The 26,518-nt window shown below is 40.3% G+C and overlaps 1 protein-coding gene across 2 annotated transcripts; it reads left to right on the plus strand.

Annotated features, from left to right (window-relative positions):
* The first annotated feature begins 620 nt into the window (after positions 1-620).
* On the plus strand, positions 621-25,388 carry LOC114569821 (serine hydroxymethyltransferase, cytosolic). 2 transcript variants are annotated; one of them, XM_028599902.1, is made up of 13 exons: positions 621-635; positions 748-828; positions 19,180-19,308; positions 19,581-19,714; positions 19,854-19,969; positions 20,106-20,266; positions 21,138-21,219; positions 21,314-21,526; positions 21,637-21,750; positions 22,813-22,935; positions 23,159-23,275; positions 23,475-23,585; positions 24,599-25,388. In XM_028599902.1, the coding sequence occupies exons 3-13, from the start codon at positions 19,216-19,218 to the stop codon at positions 24,769-24,771; spliced, it is 1,437 nt and encodes a 478-aa protein (XP_028455703.1). In that variant the 5' UTR covers positions 621-635; positions 748-828; positions 19,180-19,215; the 3' UTR covers positions 24,772-25,388. The 2 variants fall into 2 exon arrangements, with proteins under 2 accessions (XP_028455703.1, XP_028455702.1); XM_028599901.1 differs by lacking the exons at positions 621-635; positions 748-828 and adding an exon at positions 14,277-14,457.
* Positions 25,389-26,518: the final 1,130 nt, after the last annotated feature.

Consider the following 26,518-nt stretch of genomic DNA (forward strand, 5'->3'; position numbering starts at 1 on the left):
GCTCCCGTTTCTATATGTCAATGGGAGCTCCCTACTATGGCCACGCCAAAACCCGGGCTGGTCCGGTCTTGGCGTGACCATAGTAGGATTCGTAATATCGCGAGTGGGGGCGCCGTGAGCGCTGAGCGAACAGGTACAGTAGTGAGTTGTCGACTGTGGAAAAAGCAAAAAAGTTGTCGGGGGCTAAAAATAGAAAAAGAAAGAGGGAAAAGGAGATAGCATGTCAAGGGATGCAACAGCAGTTAAATACGTGGATGGTGAAAGGCAACAGCTAGGATTTAAAGTGTGACGTCTGTGCTTGGAGGCTAATTGCAAATATTCATGTTAACAGACTAGCTAGCGTTAGCTAACACTAGGAATGTAGCAGCCAAATGGGAGTTTACAGCTAGCTTAGAATATGCAGAATTCAGGTTGCTGAGCTGAAAACTGGAAAATATAAGGTAGCATGTACAATAGATGACAAGAATCTGGAAAACATAACTAATGCTATAACTCTGGTTTACCATGGAATCATTAATAGATTTTGTGTTACCATTAGCTGTCAGACATTGAATTGAGGCTGCTACATTTAACAGTGAGTTCATTTCATTCAGGTGTGAGGATGGTGGATCAGGAAAGACATGGGAAGGCAACGGGTAGGTCTAACATTAGGTGGAAGTGTAGGGGGAGCTACTTGATACCAACAGATTCATTTCTTAATATTATGGAAAAACTAATACATTATGTTTGTTTGACAATATGTCTTAGTGGAGAAGAGAACAGGCAAGGAGTGAATGAGACAGACATGAGGTCGGCGATGGCTAGAGATGAGCCCAGTGATGACATCAGGTAGGAGTTCTATTAGTTAGACCACACTAAACTAAATGTACAGTATGGTTTGAAGTTCTGTTGACCAACCTATTCACTGTGTCCTTTTTGGGGAAAAAATAGTGCAGACAGAGATGAAAAATATAACAATTAGCCTATGTCTGACAGCGGGGACGTAGTAAACATATCAGAACGGGGGGCACACTTATTTATTTATTTATATGTTTTTTTTGTTGGGGGGGGCGCCAAAATTGTTGTTGCATACCCCTCTGACACTGGGTAGTTGCGCCCCTGGTTGTATGCCAGTTCTTGTGGGCACAGTAAACACCGAACCTTAAAATAATGCAAAGAGTGTGACTGTTTAGAGAGAAACACCTGGACTGGCCTGTTAGAATAGCTAATTTGATCTGAATTACTATGTAGTTAATGCATCTAGGCTACTTTATTTAGCAGATAATGTTGTCTGAATGACAATGCCTGGAATAATAATAATAATAATAATAATAATAATAATAATAATAAATAGGCCTAATAATACAACAGTCCATAAAACGTAGCCATTTACTTTATTCGGGGATAGTAGGTAAAAATGTTCCCACACCCTTGAACGCTTCCTTACGATTGTACTGTTGTCCATGTTGTATTTTGAATAAACGCTGTTAACAGTTTGATATAAAGACCACAACAATATAACCACTTTGTATTAAAACAATCTCCGGACAAGAAAACCTAATAATGCTACAATTATTGCAATAATATTGAAAAATAAAATTAATTGAGCTTTAATTTTATTTTATTGCTCAAACACCCTTTACTTATTCAAAAGAGTGGAACGCGATCCCTACTATTATTAGCATATAAGTTTAAGTAAGTTTAAATTAAACAAATAAATAGGCATATGCACTGGTGTGTCCTATGTGTTCCTATTAGTGTTATGTGGAATTATCATTTCTATATTATTGTAGTGCACTGTATATGCCCAGGGAGATGGAAATTAGAAATTCAAATTATAAAGGTTGGTGTCTCCCCTTTAGTCTACATAACATGTCATAGCATGTTACCACTTTATGTAGGCTACAACTGTTCATTTATCATAAAGACTGAAACTCAACTTCTAATAAATCAGAAAACAGATACACCAAAAATATGAACTAAATACAAAATATAATGTAGGCTATAGCCTATGGCATAATTTAAACAAGTCTCCCGAAAAGAAACGGGTCTATCTCATAGACTAATAATATACAGTCTACAATAATAGAATAATACAATTTTTTTCAAGGGCCAGAATTTTTCTAAGCAGACACTCTGGGGGCCGGACTTTCAAATAAAGAAAATAAAATGTATTTATACCTAATACGCCTATTCTTGTTTGAAATTTTCACTTTCTTACTGAATTAATGCTATTCTTTTTTTCTTTCTTTTACATGTATTAGTTTGAGCAAACTCCTAAAAAACATGGAAACTCCATAATGATAACTGGCTCTTTAACTAGAAAATGATCTCAGACTAGTAGGCAGTTCACTGAGGAGTGATGTTAAAGTCTGTGATTATGGAAACATTATTGTAGTATGCAGCGTCTTGATTGGTGGAAAATGCTTGCAGAAAGAAACGGCTGTTGTCAGGTAAACATGTCACTGTCAAAGACGCTGAAGCGAAAAGTTGACGTGGAAAAGCCAAAAGCCCAGCTTTAATGATGAATGACTATGCACGTCAAGTATGCCTCATTTGCAATGAAAGATGCTGTTGCAAAATAATACAACCAGCATCATCATCATCATCAAGAATGAAGAACTCGAACATAACGATCGCGTCATTCACGTGCATATTAAGTAGCCATAATAATACCTCCATAGATTTACCGCTCCAGCGGAGTTTGGTTTGTTCAGCCAGCAGTGAGGTTTACAAGAATTTGTCCAAATTTCCAGATTCCCGGCAAACTAAGATAAAAAGTTAGACTAAAAACCGACAGCTTTTGTTTTAGCTTGTTTGTAAAATTCGCTATTTGCAGAGTAGAGCTGTGTTTGCGTAAAACAGCGCGGTGGATAAGAGTGAACTGAGCAGACAGAGCAGATTGAACTATCGCCTTCTACATGTTTATGCCGGTCTACACAGGTGAGAGCATTGATATAGGCCGGGAGCCAGGTCCACTCCTCAGGATGTTTTTTTGCTACCTTTTTTTCACTATTATTTCCTATTATCTTATACCTTGGGCCATCACAAGTTGATAACGACCACCCCCAACTCGGCCACGTTTGGTCTCAGGGGCCAAAAAATACCCTTTTTGGGAAAAGCTTTTGGCGGAATGATGAATATTAAGGTACTGCAACTACATACATGGTCATATAACCCTAATATTTTGCATAGTGTATCCTGACACATAGGGGAAACTAGCAGAAAAAGATTCTGGGGATTGCTGCCTTTTTGCTGTCAAATATTACCCTCAACATACCCTAAAAGACAAAAAGATGTCTCTCCGCCTGACAAATTGTCATCAAAAGTGATAATTTTCGAGCATTTTATTAGCTATCACTGCCTCAAATGTACATGAAAACCTTCCCAAATGTATAAGCTTCAATTTATGTCCAAGTTGACCTTTCTAGCTAGAGGATTACAGCTGGTATAACCAAAGTTCTCCACTGTACCTTAAATCGGAGAAAACATAACTTTCAAGCATTACCATTCCTTATGGGATTAAGCATATTTTTTGCACATGAAGAATATCTTAAACAAGAGTTGAGATTAGATTTATGTACTGCTATACTATATGATGTGAATTACCTTACAAGTGAATACTATTAAGCCCCTAAGTGGACTGGGGTCAGGGTGTAAGATAAAACAATGGTAACCAGGTTACACCCATAAACACACTAACCCACTACACTACTGTCCAACAAAGACTAATATCCTGCATTCTGATACACTTGTATGCATCCATTTATGGTGGGAATACCTTTATTTATCCTATGAGAAGAAAAACACAGATGATATTAAAAAAATATGATGGAATACAAAGCAGTAAGAGGGCTTTCACATCAGGGACCTGAGCCTGGATCACAAAAGTTGACCCCAAAGCAATGAGGACAAAATAAAATAGGCTACTTATATTTGTCTTTAATGTGGTGAAGGGAGGATACTGGCATTAGTGTAGGCGGAGCATTGGGGCCTGGTCGCTACGCACACACTACGCACTGCGCTCAGTGAGGAGCAGGTCAGTGAAAGACGAGAAAAGTCTCTCTGCATGTTCTGCAGTGTTAGTTTTGTTTGCTGTCACATTACTCAACCCCGTATTTGTGAATACAAATATCTGAAGTGAAAGTTCTGTCACAAAAATATGTTGTTGCGTATCATTGCACATTTTTAATGAGTAGACTACATCAATGCACTAACCAACCAACAACCTAACCCTTCATGTCATCCTGAAGTTATTCAGCAAAGACAATTTGAAGGTAAGTTGATCTATTTTTCTGGTTATGGAAACATTTTGATTCTATTGGGAGATTGGTGTCCTATATTTTTCTACATTTAAGGCACCCACTCTACTTCTAGATTGATTTAAGTCAAACTCAGGGTCTGGGACCTGTAGAATAACCAGTAATTATGAAGCGAGCCAACTTCATATCCTGACTGCCCATGCTAAAGGAGAGTTTGTGGCCGAGGCGAACATACAGAGAAGCAACAAAGAGATCTCAGACCACGTGAAATCACTCGGTCTGAGCAAGTGCAACAAACAGTACAAGCTTTTCAGAGTTTTATCAACTTGGAAGGCAGAGTTACTAATTTCCAAGCTAGGTTGTTGACAAAAATAGGGCTGGTGTGTTGCAAATGCCAGGGCTGTTTCTTGATCCCAGTCAGTCACTGCTTTCAAGATAGAATGCAATGCTGGAGTTATGTCAAAAGAACTTCTACCAGAGATCTGTTCAAAACATGAAGAAACAGATGTGAGGGTGATCATTTACATGCAGTATATTCAAACTAAAATGCCTCACATCAGAACAGTTAGAGTCATTTTCTTCATCCTCCTGTATTATGCCAAGTCATCAACTGTCAACATCATCTCTGACATGGGAGATAGACTAATCAACATCATCCAGCTGGCTGAAGATTATTCACAGGAACACATTTCAGCTCTCTTCTGGCCTGGACTGGTGCTGACTGCATTTAAGCATTCAAAGGCAAAGGGAAGGTCCGTCTGAAAAAGATTCTTAATCACAATTCAAAGTTTATTCAGTGAAGATGAGGAAGAGGAGGAAAATGATGATTGAGAGTTTATATTCTACACTAATACAATACACTAACATGACTAGTCGTCAAAGTACAGCATGGATAAGCAGCAAAAAGATCTAAGAACCAAAGAAATGTTTTCTATTTTATGTTTGAGCTGTATTTTAGTTTCGCCATTTGGCTGTAAAGAATTTTTACCTGTACAGGTTACTAATGTTTACTCAATTGAAGGTTGGCTTTTTGATAACAGACTGCACAATAGAGTCATCTTTATTCCTTGTGTTGCGAGGACTTTGTGGACTTTATTAAATCTCACATTTGATTAATTGATTTTGTGTGATTGTACCTATGTTGCACCCTGACCCCAGTCCACCTAGGGGCATAACATTACTCACTTTTTATGCAATTCACTTCATATAGTATAGCAGTACATAAGTCAAGTCTCAACTATTGTTTAAGATATTGTTCATGTGGCCAGGGTAGCTCAGTTGGTAGAGCGGGTGCACATATACAGAGGTTTATACCTAAAATAAAAAATAAAATAAAATAAGGGGAAATAAATAAATATGTCTAGATCTAGATATATATATATATATATATACACACACACAGTACAGGACAAAAGTTTGGACACACCTTCTCATTCAATGTGTTTCTTTATTTTCATGACTATTTACATTGTAGATTCTCACTGAAGGCATCAAAACTATGAATGAACACATGGAATTATGTACTTAACAAAAAAGTGTGAAATAACTGAAAACATGTCTTATATTTTAGATTCCTCAAAGTAGCCACCCTTTGCTTTTTTGATAGCGCTGGAAACCCTTGGTGTTCTCTCAATGAGCTTCATGAGGTAGTCACCTGACCTTTGTCAGTGTTAATTAGTGGAATTTCTTTCCCTTATTAATGGGGTTGGGACCATCAGTTGTTGTTGTGCAGAAGTGGGGGTGCTTTGCTGGTAACACTGTTGGGGATTTATTCAAAATTGAAGGCATACTGAACCAGCATGGCTACCACAGCATCCTGCAGCGACATGCCATATTATTTGGTTTGCGTTTAGTTGGACCATCATTTATTTTTCAACAGCACAATGACCCCAAACACACCTCCAGGCTGTGTAAGGGCTATTTGACCAAGAAGGAGAGTGATGGAGTGCTGTGCCAGATGACCTGGCCTCCACAGTCACCGGACCTGAACCGAATCGAGATGGTTTGGGGTGAGCTGGACCGCAGCGTGAAAGCAAAAGGGCCAACAAGTGCTAAACATCTCTGGGAACTCCTTCAAGACTGTTGGAAAACCATTTCAGGTGACTACCTCTAGAAGCTCATCAAGAGAATGCCAAGAGTGTACAAAGCAGTAATCAGAGCAAAGGGTGGCTACTTTGAAGAAACTAGAATATAAGACATGTTTTCAGTTATTTCACACTTTTTTGTTAAGTACATAATTCCACATGTGTTCATTCATAGTTTTGATGCCTTCAGTGAGAATCTACAATGTAAATAGTCATGAAAATAAAGGAAACGCATTGAATGAGGTGTGTCCAAACTTTTGGCCTCTACTGTGTATGTATATTTGTTCATATGCAAAAAATATGCTTAATCCCATATGGAATGGTAATGCTTGAAAGTTATGTTTTCTCCGATTTAAGATACAGTGGAGAACTTTAGTTATACCAGCTGTAATCCTCTAGCAAGAAAGGTCATGTTGGACTTAAATTGAAGCTTATAAACTAGGGAAGTTTTCTGTGTACATTTGAGACAGTGATATCTATAATAAAATGCTGGAAAATTATCACTTTTGCTGAAAAGTTTGTCGCACGGACGGACATTTTTTTTGTCTTTTAGGGTATGTTGAGGTTGATATTTGACAGCAAAAAGGCAGCAATCTCCAGAATAATTTTCTGCTAGTTTCCCCTATGTGTCAGGATACACCATGCAAAATATTAAGGTTATATGACCATTTATGTAGCTGCAGTACCTTAATATTCAGAATTACAGCATTCCGCCAAAAGCTTTTCCCAAAAAGGGTGTTTTTTTGGCCCCTGAGACCAAATGGGGCTGAGTTGGGGGTGGTCGTTATCAACTTGTGATGGCCCAAGGTATAAGATAATAGGAAATAATAGTGATAAAAAGGTAGCAAAAAACATCCTGAGTGTCAGGGTCCCACCGTCACCAGCACTCACTCCTCTCTCTCTCATTCTCCAGCACACACTCCTCCCACTGATTCATACTCCTCGTAACTCACGCAGATCAGACGCTCCCAGTCCCCTCAGTCCTAATTACACACACCTGCACCTCATCAAGCCACATCCTCAGTTCACCACCTGCAGCTAATCAACAACCACCTACATAAGCAGCACAGACACACATGCACTTTTTCTAGTCTCGTTTCTACACGACGCTCTGACCACTCACGTATGTCTAGTTCATCCACGTTCACCTTACCTGTAGTCTTTTATCCTGTTGTCTGTCTGCTGCTCTGAGCCTGACCTACTCTGCTGCCGGATTCCTGCCTGTTCTCTCTGTTCTCAGTTTTGGATCATTGAAATACAGTTCTGTTTAACTACTCCAGTCTGTCTCCTGGTCATTCATTGACACTGAGGAGTGGACCTGGCTCCCGGCCTAATAAGTATTGTAGCATATTTACAGAAAAGAGACAGCGCGACTTCATCTGCCGTTGGTAACTTTCTGTATCCTTCCCAGTCAGGTGCTGCGTGTTAAATTAACGCACACACACATCTCGGCCCAGCTGTGTGTGTGTGGAGCTCGGGCATCGCTGTAGAGAATCCCGGCATGTGAATAGAGATGTAAATACAGAGGGGTGGGTTTTTGCTCTAAATGCTTGAAATGATAAATAACAGAACGCATTTTTTTCTCTTTACATTTTGTGAATTCATGATTACTCTGCGGGCCAGACTAAAAGCTTTGGCGGGCCGGATGTGACCCGCGGGCCGCCGGTTGACGTTGGCTGGTCTATGGTATATCTCTTCTCTGCCTGCTGCGCTGTGTATGTGTGCGCTTGTTGAGTTTAACTCCAAAAAGACAGTTAACAGTTTCCCGTTAATCTTATGATGGACATGTGTTGTGATATTTAAACAAACGATCCGTCAACGGCGAAATAAAAGCCTCTTATTTACGCAACCGGTCTAAAAGACCTTCGGGGTCCTACAGCGGGGTCTCCGAGTGTGACTGTCGCAGCGCCGAGCTAGTGGCCCCGGCAGGCGCAAGCTGGCGGCCGCGTCAATTTATGGAGCTCCGAAAACTTTGAAGCAAATTGTCAATTCGGCAAAGTTTTTCGCAAGACTGCCTATATTCGAAATCTAAACCTTTCATTTCTCGCCTAAAATGTTCTCAGAAGTGAATTTAGTGATGAATAAGATTGCGAAAATTGTTAAAATTGTCCCGTTTTTGGGCTGTCTATGTACTGGAAATCCAACCATCACTGAATGCCGAAATGAATGTTGGGATACAGGTGCTGCGAAGTTCATACAAGTTACCAACCTGTATCCTCGGTAAATGGGCGTGTCAAGAATAGGCCTACATCCGGGAATTTTAACTGTTCTTGGCGAAATGGGAACTTGTATTGGGCATTGACATATATAAAAATGTATTTTTTTATTTTAATTAATAGAACAAATGCAACCCAATCGGGTACAGTATAAAATCTTACTACAAACTTACTGTGCATATTTCAGAATATATATATATATATATATATAACAAAAAAGAACATAGGCCTGATATATTTAACAAATTAAAAAAAAAAATCAAAAGGGCAATTATTTGATAAGAATGTTTATAAAAGAAGCCAGTTTCCCTGCATTCTTGTTATTAATCAATAGTAAGGAATTATAGAAAAGTTTCAACTCACTTCTCCAATGAGTGATATTAGGATTTATCTTGAAAAAACGACATTTGGGAATGACATGTTTACTTAACAGAATTACATTGTTAATGTCAAAATCACTATGATCATTGTGAAAAATACCAAATTTTATATCATTAATTGATAGATTCATTATCTGAATTCCTTTAGATACAAGCAATTGAATAAGGTCCAGCCAAAATTTTTGAACAACTTCACACAAACAGAAAAGATGATCCAAGTCTTCTGGTTCATTATCACAGAAGCTACAGTTTCCTACATCCATTTTAAATCTGTTTTAAGAAATCATTAGTCGGATAAATCCTATTCATAATTTTAAATTGCATTTCTTTCACCTTTGGCGGGACAGGAAATTTTAAGTATTTACATCAAATTTTTTTATTGTCTCCTTACCGAAGTCTTTGAGAATATAATCTCTTTTGAGAGAGTTTGTTTGGCAATTAAGTAAAGAATTTCTTATAAACTTGTTGTTGCATTTGTAATTCTTAAGATTAATACCATTAATGCAAAGTTGTCTTAAGGAAGGAATGGTTTTTGAGTATATTATATCCTGCTTAATCATAGCTACAAGTGATATTGGGAGAGCTTTCACAATCTGTTTAAACTTCTTCTGGGTACATCTGATTTGAAATTTATCACAGAATTCACCATGTTGTAAAATATTACCTTCCACATCCATGAAGTGAGCAATTGCCCAGACACCTTTTAGAAAACAATTCTGGAATAAAAAGCGACTTTCTATTTATCAGTATAGGCTATACCTATTATTCCAAATAGGTGTATTGTGTGGAGTGAAATTATGTTTGAATATTAGTTTGCAATACAGAAGGACCTGTTGGTGAAAATCTGAAATTTTCATAGGAAGTTTCTTAATATCGAAATCAGACATATATAAAAGGTATTGGGACAGTACTTTGACAACATGAGATGACGTTTCACAGGGACACGAGAACACACGTCAAAGAACACATATTGGGAAACGCCCCTATGTGTATCCTTCGCGCTCCCAAATCACCCACAATCCAATGCGCGCGGCTTTGCCAGCTCGGTTAAAATAATTAAATGGCGGACCTAAGCGGGAGTTGGAGTTGGAGCGGCATCGCTGACGGCGAAATAATCATTTAAATGTAAGTATCGTTAGTGTTTGCCGTACATGTGTTATCACCGTTAATGTTTTACATAAATGTAAAGCTTAACGCTTTAATGCTGGTACAAATTGCTATAGTAATTAGGTAGATACACCCGAGCTAACGTTAAGCTAACTGAACCTATCATTAACATTAGGCTGTTAGCTAGCTAGCTGTCTTTTTGTGCCATCTGTGTTTTTAAAGTTTAATGTCCGATGGCATTTTCATCCCTTTGATAAAATGCCATCTACCAGAGAGTCCACATTATTAATTTATTTAAATTAGTAATTGCCTGTAACTTACAAAGATGGGTCTTCAGTCTTGTGAGGGCAGTGGCCTTCCCAATTCTGTACAAACTGCTTGTGGTGTTACAACCTGTGAGGGCGTGGCATGCAGGTAAACACTCACAAAGCACTGCTCCAAGCTTCTGAGTGATCAGATAGGGACTAATCTTTCTTTCAGGCCATGTCTAGAGTGTATAAACACTGCTGAGGATCCAAACATCCCTTTGCTTGAATAGTATAGCAGCAAAACTAGTACATCTGTATCATCACATTTGACAATTAGACGAGAATGTGACTGTGCAAGGTGTATTGCATGTACAGTGTCTTGCAAAAGTATGCACCCCCCTTGGCTTTTTACCTATTTTCTTACATTACAGGCTTTAGTTCAATGTTTTTTTTAATCTGAATTTTATGTGATGAATCAGAACACAATAGTCTAAGTTGGTGAAGTGAAATGAGAAAAATATACACAAAATTAGTTTTTAGAAATAAAAAACAGAAAAAGTCAATGTGCATAACTATTCACCCCACCTAAAGTCAATACTTTGTAGAGCCACAGGGGAATGCGGGAATCACAGCTCCAAGTCACATGCCTTTTCGCAAACTCAAATCTATTCATTTTCTTTTTAGCTCAAAGTAATGGCTTTCTTCTGGCCAGTCTGCCATAAAGACCAACTCTATGGAGAGTACGGCTTATTGTTGTCCTATGTACAGATACTCCAGTCTCTGCTGTGGAGCTCTGCAGCTCCTCCAGGGTTACCTTAGGTCTCTGTGCTGCCTGACCTGCTAACCCTCTTAACCTCCCGACCATATTCAAAGCCACCAGCTAAGATGTCAGTGTTCCCTGAAGAAATTCTCGTTGGCCCAGTACTGGCGATGTAGGAGCGTCAGAGGCTAGCTTTACGCTTCTTACTCCTCTTGCTAGCTGTTTCCCTTGAAGCAACTGTCAAGATGTAGCCTCTGCATACACATCTGACTCAGAATTTCAAAGAGTCCACCATCTCCATAGAGCTTTCCAATGCTTGCTAGCTAAGCCATCATGATATGCATACCTATGCATACCAGTCTCATTGTGATATTTCCTTGTAAGGGCAATGGTTTGCTCCACAAGACCTGTTGTGCTTTACTATAAATAGCATGGTCTGTCACATGAATATGGTGCTGTCCCAGTTCTGCATCAAGCTGTACAAGTCGTATCATAGTCGTTATAGTGTTTGATAGACATGACCACCAACACTCAGTCAAAGATCTTGAAAGACAAAGAAGAGGCACCATTCAAACACATTTCATCACAGGACAAACACGTGTTCCAAACTACAGAAAATATCTAAGGATCAGTGTAAACAAGGCTGCTCTATGTAGCTTTGTCAGCACCTACATCGCCAGTACTGGGCCAACGAGTGCTGAGAGCCTTGTACCAAACAGCAGTGTGGCGTCACAGCCACCTGGTCAAACCTCTTCTCTGGAACCCAGTTGGTAGAGGATGGAGGCTCAGAGAAGATGGGTGCATTTAACCTGTGATGTTACAGAAGGCACCAGCACCTAAAGAAGTTAGAGACATCACCCACTACTATACTATAAAGACGGAAACTGCAACGATGCTACCAAATGCCAGTGTCTTTCAGTGGGCTTGACCTGCACAGAGTTTTGCTCTTGCCCTTTTCCAGACTGTCCAAATATGACCCACTGTGTCACTGATGACAATGTGGATGAGTGACAGTGGTGTGTTGCAGTGGTAACATCATGGGGGGCTGACTTCCCCAAAGTGGCCACTGGAGATGGCCAAACCCCCAGAATGGCTACCAAAAGCAGTTCATGTTCCAAATGGTTGCGGCTAGAAAAGAACAGCCTAAGAAGAGCTGGAGATTCAGTGATGAGAGGGCTCATTCCCCATCACAGTGTTTGTTTTGTTAGATTGCCATTTGTTTGATTTAAGACAGTCATTTAATTTGTATTGTGTTAAGTTATTGTTTTATGTTTTATTAAAAGGCTCATTAAGGTCAAACTGCAATCCTGACTCCTGGTCTCCTGTTTGTGCTATGGTAAGGTGTTATCTTTCAATTTCAATCTTTGTTTCCATATGAACTATATAGTACAAGGTGCCATATGATACCACTGATAATGGGCTTTGGACTTGAGACTAAATTATGTCAGTGTTCCATCTTCTTTCATTTTAGACACATCATACATTGAGTGAAAGAACACACTGATTTGTCATGTTATATTTACACATTTGGTATTGCTGGATTAAGCACAACCCCACTTTTCCAACAAGCCATCATATGTGTTTCTATTATAATCCCTGGCAAAGTAAATGAAAACATTCTGCATTTTTTGCATGTTCGCCTATTTTAGGTATGTGTTTATAGGTCTCTATTTATTCCATACATCATGATATTCACATCCAGTCTTTTCTAGTAGGTAAAGCAACTTCCTGACCACAAACATGCTAAATGTCAAAGCTCTCAGGGCTTGTGTGATTGATCTGCATTAGTTTAGATGCCTTAACTCCCATACGGACACGCTATATTTTTATAGCAGTAAAATATTTTTAGCCAAGAATCAAATTTAATATATGGGAGACCCTAGGGATGAGGAAAAACATTGTTGGGTTTAGTTCTACCTCCAGTAGGGGTATCTCAAAAACTAAAGCCCTTTTTGACCATTTGTCACTAGCCTAAATATGCCTCATGTTTGAGACTTTGAGACGAGCTTTTATTTTGAAACTATACATCAGAATGTCTTGATACTTAATGGGTCACACCATGGGGTCATGTACTATAACCCTGAAGTGGAATTATTATTTGATAACAGGGCGTTTCCTTTTAAATTGAATCCACAATCATAGTGTAATTAGTCTCATATTTGACACTTTGACAAGCTTTTATTTTGAAACTACACATCAGAATGTCTTGAAACTTAATGGGTCACACCATGGGGTCGTCTACTATAACCCGGAAGTGGAATTAGTCTTTGATAACAGGGTGTTTCCTTTTAAATTGAATTCAAAATCATATGTAATTAGTCTCATATTTGACACTTTGATGGGCTTTTATTTTGAAACTACACACCAGAATGACTTGAAACTTCCTGGGTGGCAATATGAGGCCGTGTACATCTACTATTACCCTAAAGTGAAATTAGTGTGTGGAAATTCCAATAAAAAACTATTGGCTTAAGCATTACCGTAAAGCTACTATAATCAAGTATAGCAAAAAACTGGGTCGGCTGGCTTGACTGTCGTTCACGATGTATCACTGGTGTTGTTATGACTTTTCATATGTTGGATGTAGCCTTGTAGATCGTGTGTCTATAGTACTATTTAACCTTTCTCACTTGCAGTTTACTGCATATCATACTGCCTGTGGTAGCTCATTTGCTGGTAGTGTTTACCTTGTAGATGCTGATCATATTTTGCACCGCATTTGTTTGAAAGCTAGAAGCTACTGGACAATGAGCTAATTTTACATACATGCAGTAAACTACAAACTAATGTAAACTGCTACTGTAAGCTTAATGTAATTAAGATTAATTAATGCAATTCTCCTTACCAGTTAAGTGTTGTGACAACTACAAACATGAACTCCCACGAATTTTTAATTTATTGACATGGGATAAATAAGAGAAAACGACTATTGCATTAAAGCCTATCAGTGTCGGTAACGTTACCTATTTTAGCACTTTGTGGCAAAGTGGCCGACAGAATATTCTCCTCCTGCAAGCAGACTGACGCTGATTCATATTCTCCATCTCAACAAAAAAAATTTAACAGCACAGTTCACAGTTCCAGATCCCTTTCGTCCAATGTTTTGAAATGCAGCGCGGAAGTGAAGGTGGCGAAACAATTTCAATGATGCAAGCACGCAATGACGTGCACTTGCTAGCCTGTTGCAATGTACATGCTCTCCGAATGCTCAGGAGGAGCCTGGCCTAGCCTCTGAAGAATCTTTTCTTGTTAGGACTAGTCCTAACAAGGAAGGATCCTTGACATTGAGAAACAGGCTGAACCAGTGTGCTTTGTGGAAGTGATAAAAGCTTCGGTGCCTCGGTGTCAAATGTCCCATCACTACCGTGGTTTGGTTTCAGTCCAGTTTAACCAGTGACAGCAGCGTGTCTCCGCACAACTGGTGAGTTAAATAACTGGTTAATGTTTCGTAGTCACAAGGAAATGTAAACACAATGGAAATGTTTGCGTAGGCAGGTAGAAATAACTTAAAGAGAATCATCAATAATCATCTTATTTGACACTATTTGTTGATGTTTTTGCTCTCCCTGGGTTTTGTAATGGCAGCACTGACCTGACATGTAACCATAACATTAGCAGTTTGCCAGCTAGCAACTTTAACTTTATGCTAATGTTAGGCTAATGTTAATTTCTAACATAGGAAGAAGTTCCACTCCCTCGTTACTTCTGGCTTCTGAACTGGTTTCAGTTCCACCAGAGTTCCATATAGGGGGCGCTCACAGGCCAGTGCAGAATGAATGGAGGTCTATGGAGCTAAACCCCTCAAAATCCACTTCTCTCAGGATATAATTTTTTGTCTAGTAATTTGAATGTTGCATTTGAAAGGGGAGACTAAGAAAATACACAGTGCTGGGTGTAAGATTTTTTTAAAGTTGCTTTTTTGTTCTAAAATGCCTTTTAAAATGTCAATGACGTTGTACACATATACGGCCAAAGATACTGCTTCACGGCAAGCTCTGAGTCTCTTCCTTTTTTCTCTCGAGGCATCGACAACACAGCTAACAGGTTAGGCGCTCCCGGTCAATACACATGCTAGAAAGAGGTTTGCTAATGTTTTAAAGACCACCCCAAATATTTACTCTGACATTCAGGCTCTGCTTCGGATGCCGTCAAGCTGGATCTCCGATCGTAATCAGTCATTCACGGACCAATCAGCATTCATTAGCAGAATGCTAGCGTGTTATGGGCAACAACGACTCACCCTGTAAGAAATCAAAAGGCCATAGGTACTCGTTCATTCAACTTTCGACCTATAACCCATGTTGAACTTGCAAAAACTACAATCAAATCTGAGGTTTCTCAACAACAATCGGGCGAAAGAGACAAATTTAGCCGTCTAGCTCCATAGACTACCATTCATTTTACACTGGACCGCGATCACCCCCAGTGGAACTCTGGTGGAACTGCAACCAAATCCGGTACAATGGGGCTGGATAGGGAGTGGAACGGCTTTCCGTAGACCGGCAACATCAGACAAACATTACAGAAGGGGTGGGAGGAGGTGTCCTAAATACCAGTCGGCTGGAAGTCCAAGAAGTCCAACAATATTGACTAATGTTTAGTGTCCGATTTTCACAAAGTAACGTTACAAGTCAAGTCCTCTTCAGTTATATAGCTAGCTAGCACATTTAAAAGAACATGCAGAAGTTGACCCAAAGTGCTTTCTAGTTGATGCAGATGGGTTAAGATCTGCTTCAATACAAGTAAACAACATTAAAGAAATAGAAGGTGCATAAGTAAGCGTTAATGCCCGACGGGGTGTCCATTGTCAGGTATTAATGGACGACAGCGAGGCGTGAACGCCCATTGACACATATATATATGTCAATGGGCGTGAACCGTCCGACGCGCAGCGTCAGCCGAAGTCCATTAATACCTGACAATGGACACTGTCGGTACACGATCCGTTCTGCCTGCACGATCCGTTCTGCACATGCGCGATCCGTTCTGCACATGCGCAAAATGTTCGCGCATGCGCTGTTGTACGAGGATTTACGACACTGCACGATCTGTTCCACGCTTCCGATCGACAGCCAAGCTAACGTTAGTTTAGCTAACAGCTAATTCGGCTAACCGCTAGCTGAGACAGCATGTAATAACTTTAAAAGACCCTCAAAATAAAACGTAAAAATAAACGTTAACATATATAACAGCTTTTACGTCAGTTCTACTTTACTTGTGCTCATTTAAAATACAATCACTCATTACTTGTCTTTATTGTTATTACTGTAAAGTCTTAATTTAGCTGTAATCTGCTTTTCCCATTAAGTTTGACTTAACGTAATTTTAGACTGAATCTAGCGGTTAGCCGAATTAGCTGTTAGCTAAACTAACGTTAGCTTCCCGGTGGAGACTAGCTATAGGCTAGCGTGGAACCTATATGTCAATGCGTGGAACAGATCGTGCAGGTCGTAAATAGTAATATCTTGCGCATGTGCAGAACGGATCGTGTACCGACAGACACCTCGAAGAGCATTAACCCGCTTATACCATGGTCACTTGCCAAAGAACATATTTTTAAAACATTAGTTCATATTTTAATTAGTTTTACAATCGAAATCTAAAGTTTATCCAAACAATAACTCTGTTTCCCTGGTTACGCCTGACGGTTTGACTAATACCTGGAACAATCATTCCCATCCGTCAGGTTCTTATTGTGCGTTTCAAAATCCACTAAGTAGGCAAGGAGAGGATTAAAAATGTAAAAGTAAAATCATAAGAGCATAAACGTGTACACGGGTCCGAGTTGAGCAGGCACACAGGCTTCTCTCATCAGACTGAATTTTCTGGCTTATACATGAATTCATATATCAGTCTCTAAGAGCATTTTCCATCCATCCATCCATCCATCCATTGCGTCGAAGTTGAGGTGGTTCGGGCATCTGGTAAGGATGCCCCCTGGGCGCCTCCCTAGGGAGGTGTTCCAGGCACGTCCAGCTGGGAGGAGGCCTCGGGGAAGACCCAGGACTAGGTGGAGGGATTATATCTCCAACCTGGCCTGGGAACGCCTCGATCCCCAGTCGGAGCTGGTTAATGTTGCTCGGGAAAGGGAAGTTTGGGGTCCCCTGCTGGAGCTGCTCCCCCCGCGACCCGACACCGGATAAGCGGACGAAGATGGATGGATGGATGGAAGTTGGAGGAGTACCGTGGTTTAGACTTAGCGTCCCCTGGTTGGTGCACAGACTGGTCCAGTCTTTTGGCACACGCCCTCTTCATCAGCTGTTAGGCAGACTTTAACTATGCTGATGGTCAGAAAGAACAATGCGCCGCTGTTGCCTGTCACAGGTTGAGGAGTAACTTATTCTCATGGTCAAGCTGATATCAAACTGATATTAACTTTGTTGCTGCACTCTTGTTGCTTTCTGACCACAGTCATACAGTGCTGCTTTCTGCACGTACAACAGTATCCTTTTCTCATTTTGCATGACTAAGCTGTCACAGTGCTCTTCCACTAAACACACAACTATAATTCAACTATGAGTTGTATCCTCATAAAGCATAGCCAGCTTGACTGATTATTTTTATTTCTTACATTATGCAATGCAAACGTTGTTCTCTCCACCAGGAATTAGGAAGAACCTTACATACGACTTACCTCCCTTAGCAACCGGAGATATTTATATAGTCCGCTCAGCTGATAGAACCCTTCAGTTTAGCTATGAGCCAGAAAGCTAACGCTGTGCTAGCAAGATCCAAAGTCAATAACATTGTGTACAGTTGGCAATCAGTAAAAATAATTTGACAGTATGTTGAACAACAAGACAAGCTAGCTATCCAGCCATGTCATTGTCCCCAAAACAATATAACGACTTTTACGAAGAATTTGATGCGCGATGTGTAACGTTACTTTCGGCCGCAGCGGCGCAGCCTGAAACAGAGCGCTGAACAGTGAACGGGATGTGAGATAACGTTATTCGCTGTGAAACCATAGACCGTGTATAAACAAAACAAAGCGTAAAACAAAGTCAGTCCAGAGGGCCAGTAGAACTTACTTCTTGCAGCCTGTGTGTTTTAGCGCCATTTCCTTATTGATTTAATGTAGCGCGTTCATTTAGAACAGTAAACAGTCAGTTTCACCGAACTCCTTTAGTAGGTGTCCTATATCACTTTTTAATGGACACCCTGCAGCCAATTAGAATCGAGTATTCACCCAGACCATGGTATAACACTTTTTAATTGACACCCTGCAGCCAATCATAATCGAGTATTCACCCAGACCATAACAAGCAATAATACACAATATAATACAAAACAACTAACCTGATAAAACCAAAGTCAAGTAAAGAAATAGGAAGTTAGGACAGAAGGAATAAAATCAATAGATTAAAAAGCAGTAGGAGGTTTTAGCACTTTACATTATATATTGCCCTTAGTAACTGACTTCATTTAAAACACATTTGGCAACTGTATCAGCCTTTTCTAATTATCTCAACAACTGCCATAATATATTCATCAAACTTCTAACAATATGAACAGCAGTCTTCGTACAGCAATACAACAGTAATGTCATGAATAATTATTAAAATAATGGTCACAAATTTAAATAATAGCAGTACTTAAATGAACAGCAATACGCACCGGTTGTATTTTTTTATGCAGGCTGATAACAATAACCACTGCTGAGTGAAGAGAAAAGGCTCCAGGATTAATAAATCCTGGCTGTTAGCCTGGTCAGGAGCAGGCTAGCTGTAAATAATAAATCTCCATGTTAACTCATGTGCCTCTGCTTTTGTGAAACCGAGTTGAGGCTAAATTGAGCCAGGATAACTGGGAAATTCCGGCTTAATCCCTTATCTTGGTTTTGTGAAATAGCCCTCTGATAAAGATTTGATAAGTGTGAACACAACTGTAAACTTCATGGAGTACTGATTGTGTATCTAGTTGCCTAATAATCGGTGTTGGCAGTTTGTGCATTTGATTTGTTTATCTTTCTGGGTAATGGTTCGAGGTTTAACTGGTGAGGCCATAGCACTGCTGTACATGTCCTCCTTTATCTGAGGCCTAGGACTGTCCTAATGGATCTGTATGTCAGCTGCACTCACTGTATAATCGTTTTACTAAAAAGATTTAGTCTCACTTGGCCACTGTTTCTATGTCGTTTCAGATTTCCGCTTTTCGTGACCAGAGAAACCGAGAAAGCATGTCTTTAACAAACGGCCACGCTGTGAGCAACGAGACCTGGGTCTCACACAACAAGATGATGCTGGAGCCTCTGTCCGTCAATGACTCAGAGGTTTGTGTTTGGTAGATTTTTAAGAATAAAAGGTCTTATTTACATCAATGTTCTGGAGACGAGTGGTGATTCAGTGGGAGGACATTTTTTATTTTTGGTTCTACTTTGCATGGGGTTGGTGTAAACATTGCCGTTTTCCAGAGCTGCAACAACCAATTATTTTCATTATGGTTTGGTCCAATAATTATTGCATATATGCATTTCTCTCACTTAAGAGCTTGTGTGACCAATTGTTATTGTCCACTGAACAATACAGTATTGGGTGTTTTTAGGTGTTCTCCATCATAAAAAAAGAGAAGCACAGGCAGACGTACGGTCTGGAGCTGATAGCGTCCGGGAACTTTGCCAGCAGAGCCGTTCTGGAGGCTCTGGGTTCCTGCATGAACAACAAATACTCATACAGGAGGTACAGGAATTTTATCAAATTACTTGTGAAATCCCAATGTTTGATTACATCCTATAAGTGCGTTCTGCTTTCTCCTACCTGTTGTTTAATAACAAATAAGAGTAGCAGTAATAATCCGTATGATCCATGTTGTGTTCAGGTACTATGGTGGTACGGAGCATGTAGATGAGCTGGAGAGACTCTGCCAGAAGAGGGCGCTGGAGGCCTTTGGTCTGGACTCAGAGAAATGGGGTGTCAACGTGCAGCCATACTCGGGTATCAAGTAGTGATTAAACATATATACAATTCTGTGAATGTTTGGTGTAGAGCCTGATTGATGTGATCATTGTTTAGACTTTCAAACTCTCCCTTTTTTCCACTTGTCATACTTTTGTTTTTGCTTCCCTGTCAGGTTCACCCGCCAACTTTGCCGTCTACACGGCCGTTGTGGAGCCCCATGGCAGGATCATGGGGCTGGACCCTTGTGATGGAGGTCACCTGACACACGGCTTCATGACTGAGAAGAAGAAAATCTCAGCAACGTCCATCTTCTTTGAGTCCATGCCGTATAAGGTACAAAACAATCACATGTGCAACACACACTAATCAAGGAAGTCCTGAAGAGTTGGGTACAGATGTCTCAAAGATGTGAACAGTAAATGTACTGTTGAGGGTAGATGTCGCTGAGTAGTCGTGAGCAGGTGTAAACACTCAGGATGAGTTCAAGATGAAGTTGACAAGATGGGATTTTAATTGTTTTCCCCAAATAAGGCCACGGATGCAAAATAGTGACACAAAAATTAACAAACTTATGGAAAGCAAACAAAATATATACTTTCAAGAAAATAAAGTAAATTGACTTGGGAGTCAAAACAATCACATAAATATTCAACTGTTCACTAATTGACCTTAAATCAAGTCATCACTATGAGATCTTGCTGCGTAACTCCAGAGTGCACCTTGTGCCACAGGTGTACGGCACAATAGAAGGGACTCACGTCCTGCGATTAGACCCCTGCTGAAGGCTGCAGGGAATCGTGCTACAGGCCGTAGTACACGGTCGTTGGATCTTAAGGCACATTTGCGTCGGCACTCCCGGTAGTGTCCATCGGGCGCGCGGTCTTCACCACTTTTGACCTGTAACGGTGCGTCTATTTAACCAGAAAAAAAAAACTTTATTGCAATTAATTATTTATTCGGCAAATAACCTCATCAGTGTTTATGCCGTAGAAGCCGTGTATCAAGAGAAAATCCGATGGGACCGAACGTATAAACTTTGAGTTTGTGTTTCCATAAGCCATTTTTCATTCAATGTCACTTAATTTGCATAAAAAAAACGTGTGGATGGAAACATAGCTTGTGATGAGTGTTAAGAGTGAATTCAACCAGAAGATTCTAGCTTAAAAAGTGGCTTTCTGTAACACATTTTAAGTTTGGTTTTTAGGTGAATCCAGAGACTGGCTACATTGACTATGACAGACTGCAAGAAAACGCCCGGCTGTTCCACCCAAGACTCATCATTGCAGGTACTTGTTTACTTTCACACATTTAACCAAATCCATGAAATGAGGATGTGTGAAAACGATCACATTCACCTCCTTCATCCTTTTCCTTCTCCAGGAACAAGCTGCTATTCCCGCAACCTTGACTACGGCCGCCTGAAGCAGATCGCTAATGAGAATGGTGCATATCTGATGGGAGACATGGCTCACATCAGTGGATTGGTGGCTGCTGGAGTGGTGCCCTCACCCTTTGAGCACTGTGACATTGTTACCACGACAACGTACAAGTCGCTGCGTGGCTGCCGCGGTGGACTCATCTTCTACAGGAAAGGTAGAACTTGAATATGATGCGTCTGCCATCTTATTTTTCCTTCAATTGAAACTGTGATTTCTCAAGCTTTCCATTTTTCTTCCCTCTGTGTTTCTATTTCCCTCTTCCAGGTGTGCGGAGTGTGGATGCCAAGGGGAAGGAGACTCTGTACAACTTGGAGTCTTTGATCAATCAGGCTGTGTTTCCTGGGCTGCAGGGAGGACCACACAACCACGCTATTGCAGGTACACCTCATCGTTTTCCCTCTTTGACTTAGACGGAAACCATCTGAAGAGAAAACGCAAAAGTGGCGTTGCGTTCTCACTTTTTATTCCGCGTTTAGACAAGCGTTATGGGGGGGGAAATCTGCGTGCATATATATGGTGACGCAAAAGTGTGTGAAATGCGATCCACCAAGTCTGCGCGCCTGCGTAGAACCTTCCTTCTACTTGTCTCCCTCTCCTCCTCCTCCTCCTCCTCCTCTCTCCCTTTCCTCTCCCTGGTAGCGCGAAGCGAACAACAGACGAGGAGATGGAGTTATTGTTCCAAACAATACACACACACACACACACACAGTGAGTTTTTATCCTTTAAAGGAGAACTCCGGGCAAGTTTTACGTTAATCTTGATTGCTATACGTACAGTATATGAGTACTGCCGATAGCAAAAAAACGAGCCGAATCGGTGCTAGCAACACGGAGCTGCTGCAGCTAATGCCGAGAGCTCCCACTCAGCTAAAACGGCAGTTATGGGGGCATAAGATAAAGAGTGCCTTTGTGCCTCTTAACAGACACAAAATGCAATTAAAATGTCTGTGCAACATGAACAGGGCCCTTACATGACAACAAGATGCATTTAGCAACTTAGCTATTGTTTAAATTCACCTAGCCTCTTAGCTGCTAGCTGCCATCTGGGATGAGTGAGTGTGTTCAGCCAGGCTCCGGTAATAATCATCACGCAGCAGTTCCATGTGTATTTGTAGCATATATATCCATTTTGTGTGCTGTCGTTGGTGAATATGAGTCTCTGCAGTGGCGAATTGTTTTTGAATTTGTATTTTTGCTGGACGATGGAGAGCTCCGCAGCAATATAGCACACGGCAGATAGTGCGGGACAGGAAGTCAAGCACAGAAACAAAATAAACATCCGGTTAATTTTCAAAATAAAATACACCGTGCTCATGGCGGATCATATGTCCCGGCACTAAACCTTGAAAACACAGCACAGAGCGGTTTCCCCTCTACTCCTCTCGAGGGAAACGAACTGTTGTTGGTTTTTGGTTCATGTTTTTCACTGGCTGTTCTCAGGTGTTGCTGTAGCTCTCAAACAAGCCATGACACCAGAGTTCAAGACCTACCAGATGCAGGTTCTTGCTAACTGCAAAGCTCTATCCAGTGCCCTTATTGACCACGGCTACAAGATTGTCACTGGTGAGTGCCACTCAAACAAATGGAATTGAAACAGATCTCCAATATCGGTTACCATTGTACAGAAGCAAACTGCATTTATCGCACATGACCTACCATGCTTGATGTCTGTTTTCTTTTACTAATCATATAGTTGAAAAAGGGGGCTGTAATAGCAGCAGGTTTCTGATAGCAGTTCCTAGCTTCACAGTCTTTGAAATTCTAATAATTTTCTCTTCCTGTGTAGGCGGCTCTGACAACCATCTGATCCTGCTGGACCTGCGCAGCAAAGGGACTGATGGAGGACGAGCTGAGGTGGTTTTGGAAGCCTGTGCCATTGCTTGTAATAAGAACACCTGTCCAGGTAGAGTGTGTGTGTGTGTTTTAGCACCAATATGATATCATACATGGTAGCTTTGTTTGCCTGTTAGTGTGATTAAGTTTGTGGCAAAGTAATCCTCAATGTAGCATTAGATGTAGCCATTGTTAGGGAGGATTGTACAGTAAATGCCCTTTTTCCCTACAGAGTGCCACTTTTAATGTTTCCACATGTGTCTGTATAGGAGATAAGAGTGCTCTGTGCCCTAGTGGTATGAGGTTTGGCTCTCCAGCTCTGACCTCCAGAGGCTTGGTGGAGGATGACTTCAAGAAGGTGGCTGAGTTCATTCACAGAGGTAATCTTTTAAAGTCCCTTTATATAAAAAAGATGCTTACATTGCCAACATATTCTCTGGGAAATGTGTTTAAACTGAAGTGACTTGACCACTGAATGGGTGCCAAGGTCTTAGGTTATTGGTGCTTTAAATCATACTCTGCCCTAAAGTCTATCCTTTATAGTATTTAAAAATACATATTTTTAACTTAGTTTGATCTGTACAAAAGACTAACTAACTATATAAAGGGTTGATTTAAAAAGTACCCCCGTTTCCAGTCTTTATGCTAAGCTAAGCTAGCCAGTGCTAGCTGTAGCATTATATTACATTACATGTCATTTAGCTGACGCTTTTATCCAAAGCGACTTCCAATTAAGTGCTTTCAACCTTTAAGGTACAACTCCAGACAACAAGAAGTAAGTGACAGTACATTAGTTTTAAATAAGCCAGACTACAAAGAGCCAAATGAAAGTGCAACTGTAAGTTTTTATTTTACATACATACGTACATACATAACAAACATTGTACCCATCACTGCTATTGCAGAGATTGTGGACAAAAACACTTGGATCCAACTTTTAAAATCTTTTATAAGTCTAATCAGGCTAATGCAATATATGAGCATCAGACAGCTTTCAAACCATAAGGGGAGAAGTCAACTACAACTTTGGTAAAAAAGAAAAAACATCCAGTAACCAAGCTTACATTTCTGTGGTGCCTACTGCTAATGGTGGGCAGAAGCTAACTATTCCACTTACAGAAACTTGTTATACATTCAGCAGTATTAATAAGTTCACCTTGAGATTATGGGTGAATTTTGCAGTGTTTTGTCTCTCAATTGCAACAATGAAGCTATGTGAATTTCCTACAGTTTTGATTCACGTCTCTGATTAGCTTCTATCCCTTAGGTTCAGGAAATTGAGGCGTATGAGCGTCGTAGTATTTAGAGCCATCCACCGAAACAAAACATGATTTCACATAATTTCAAAATTCACACAATCTGAATACCCTCCCTGCTCTCCTTCATCCTGCAGGTATTGAGCTGACCTTGGAGGTGCAGGGAAGCCTGGATCCCAAGGCCGATCTAAAGGAGTTACTTCAGGCACTGGCCCAGGGAGAGAAGTTCCAGCAGCGGGTAGCAGAAATCAGAGCAGAGGTGGAGGGTTTCGCTGGCCAGTTCCCCATGCCTGGCCTACCTGAGCTGTAGAGGGCAGCCCTTTAGACTGACAGATGCTGGACTGATGATTATAACAAACATTATAATGCCAAATCTTTGTGGGGTGTGGTATTGTGTGTATATTTGTTTAATCTGTCACTACATAAATCAAGACACTTCCTCATGACTTCACAGCAGTTCAGTTTCAGCTTGGAACAGATTGGTCTTAATGGAAAGATAGATTTACAGACTTTATTGTCATCCAGTGGTGCTACAGTGCCTTGTTGTTTGAGATAGGGTTTTGTTTTCTGCTGTGGCTTTGGATCTCTGTTATGATCACATTTTAAGCTTTAATTTAGTCAGAAATCACCATTTCTTTTGTATTAAATGTACAATTCCAAAGTTTTGTTACACAGTACTGCAGATTTAAACATGAAGTTTGACTGTGACATTCATATTTCAACAGACTCTCTTTGTGAAGAGTTTGCAGACCACTTCAGTGCCAAAATCCATACTATCAGATGTAACATTGTATCTTCTCAAAAGGTGGTTTTAGATACATCTGAACGTGTACTTTCACCTGAGGAAACACTGGATAGTTTTGCCCTAGATGCTGAGATGCTTGATAGAGTTTTCTCTACAGTAAAACCCACCACATGTGCTTTGGATCCAATCCCAACTTCATTTTTTAAAACATTATATGGCTTTGATATGATGAATTGCTCTCTTCAGATGGGTGTCTTCCCTGCTGCCTTTAAAACAGCGTTGGTGAAGCCTGCTGTGTAAAAGAGCAATTTAGATTGTTATGTGTTTAATAATTACAGACCAGTATCCAACTTACCATTTTTAAGTAAAATTTTAGAAAAACTTGTTTTTACTCAACTAAATGAATTTTTAAATAATTTTAAAATCCTTGACGATCATCAGTCTGGTTTTAGGGCAAATCACAGTACAGAGACAGCTTTGCTGAAGATTTTAAATGACCTCAGGTCTAACTTTGATTCACAAAAACTCTCAGTGTTGGTGCTACTGGATCTAAGTGCAGCCTTTGATACAGTGGACCACACTATTCTTTTAAACAGACTTAAATACCTGGTCGGCCTATCTGGTACTGTGTACAATTGGTTAGCTTCCTATCTCACAGACAGAACATTTACGGTAACTATGGATACATGCTCTTCAAAAATTTGTGAAATGACATGTGGTGTGCCCCAAGGGTCAGTTTTGGGCCCTGTTCTTTTTATCTGTATATGCTCCCTCTTGCAGGTGTCATAAGGAGGCATGGAATCAATTTTCACAGTTATGCTGATGATACACAGCTGTACATCTCCATGCCTCCTGGTGACACATGTCCGATGGATGCACTTTTTAACTGTATTTCAGATATAAAATCCTGGATGCCTGAGAACTTTTTACAGCTTAACCAGGACAAAACTGAAGTTTTGATTATCGGTCCAGAGGCTCTGAGAGAGAAACCCGAAATCAAAATCAAAATACAGGAACTTTCTTTAAATCCATCATCACAAGTGAAAAACCTAGGCGTCATTTTTCACTCTGAGCTTGGGTTTATCCCACATATCAAATATACACCTAAAATAGGTTTTTATCACCTCAAAAATATAGCCAGAGTCCGCCCTATTCTCTCTTGGGCCAACACGGAGATACTGATGCATGCTTTTATCACCAGTCGCATTGATTATTGTAATGCCTTGCTTTCTGGTCTCCCCAAAAAGAGTATCTCTCCACTTCATCTGTTACAGAACTCAGACGCTCGTGTGCTGACGAGGACCAGAAGGCA

Source organism: Perca flavescens, chromosome 15 (genome assembly GCF_004354835.1).
Source record: "Perca flavescens isolate YP-PL-M2 chromosome 15, PFLA_1.0, whole genome shotgun sequence".
In the NCBI taxonomy this organism is placed as follows: domain Eukaryota; kingdom Metazoa; phylum Chordata; class Actinopteri; order Perciformes; family Percidae; genus Perca; species Perca flavescens.

What these genes read in the sequence shown, in the direction of transcription:
- LOC114569821 (XM_028599902.1), top strand. Translation starts at nt 19,216, where the DNA reads ATGTCTTTAACAAACGGCCACGCTGTGAGCAACGAGACCTGGGTCTCA. An exon ending in TGTCCGTCAATGACTCAGAG is followed by an intron (nt 19,309 to 19,580) that starts GTTTGTGTTTGG and finishes GGGTGTTTTTAG; the next exon opens with GTGTTCTCCATCATAAAAAA. An exon ending in TAATAAGAACACCTGTCCAG is followed by an intron (nt 23,276 to 23,474) that starts GTAGAGTGTGTG and finishes GTGTCTGTATAG; the next exon opens with GAGATAAGAGTGCTCTGTGC.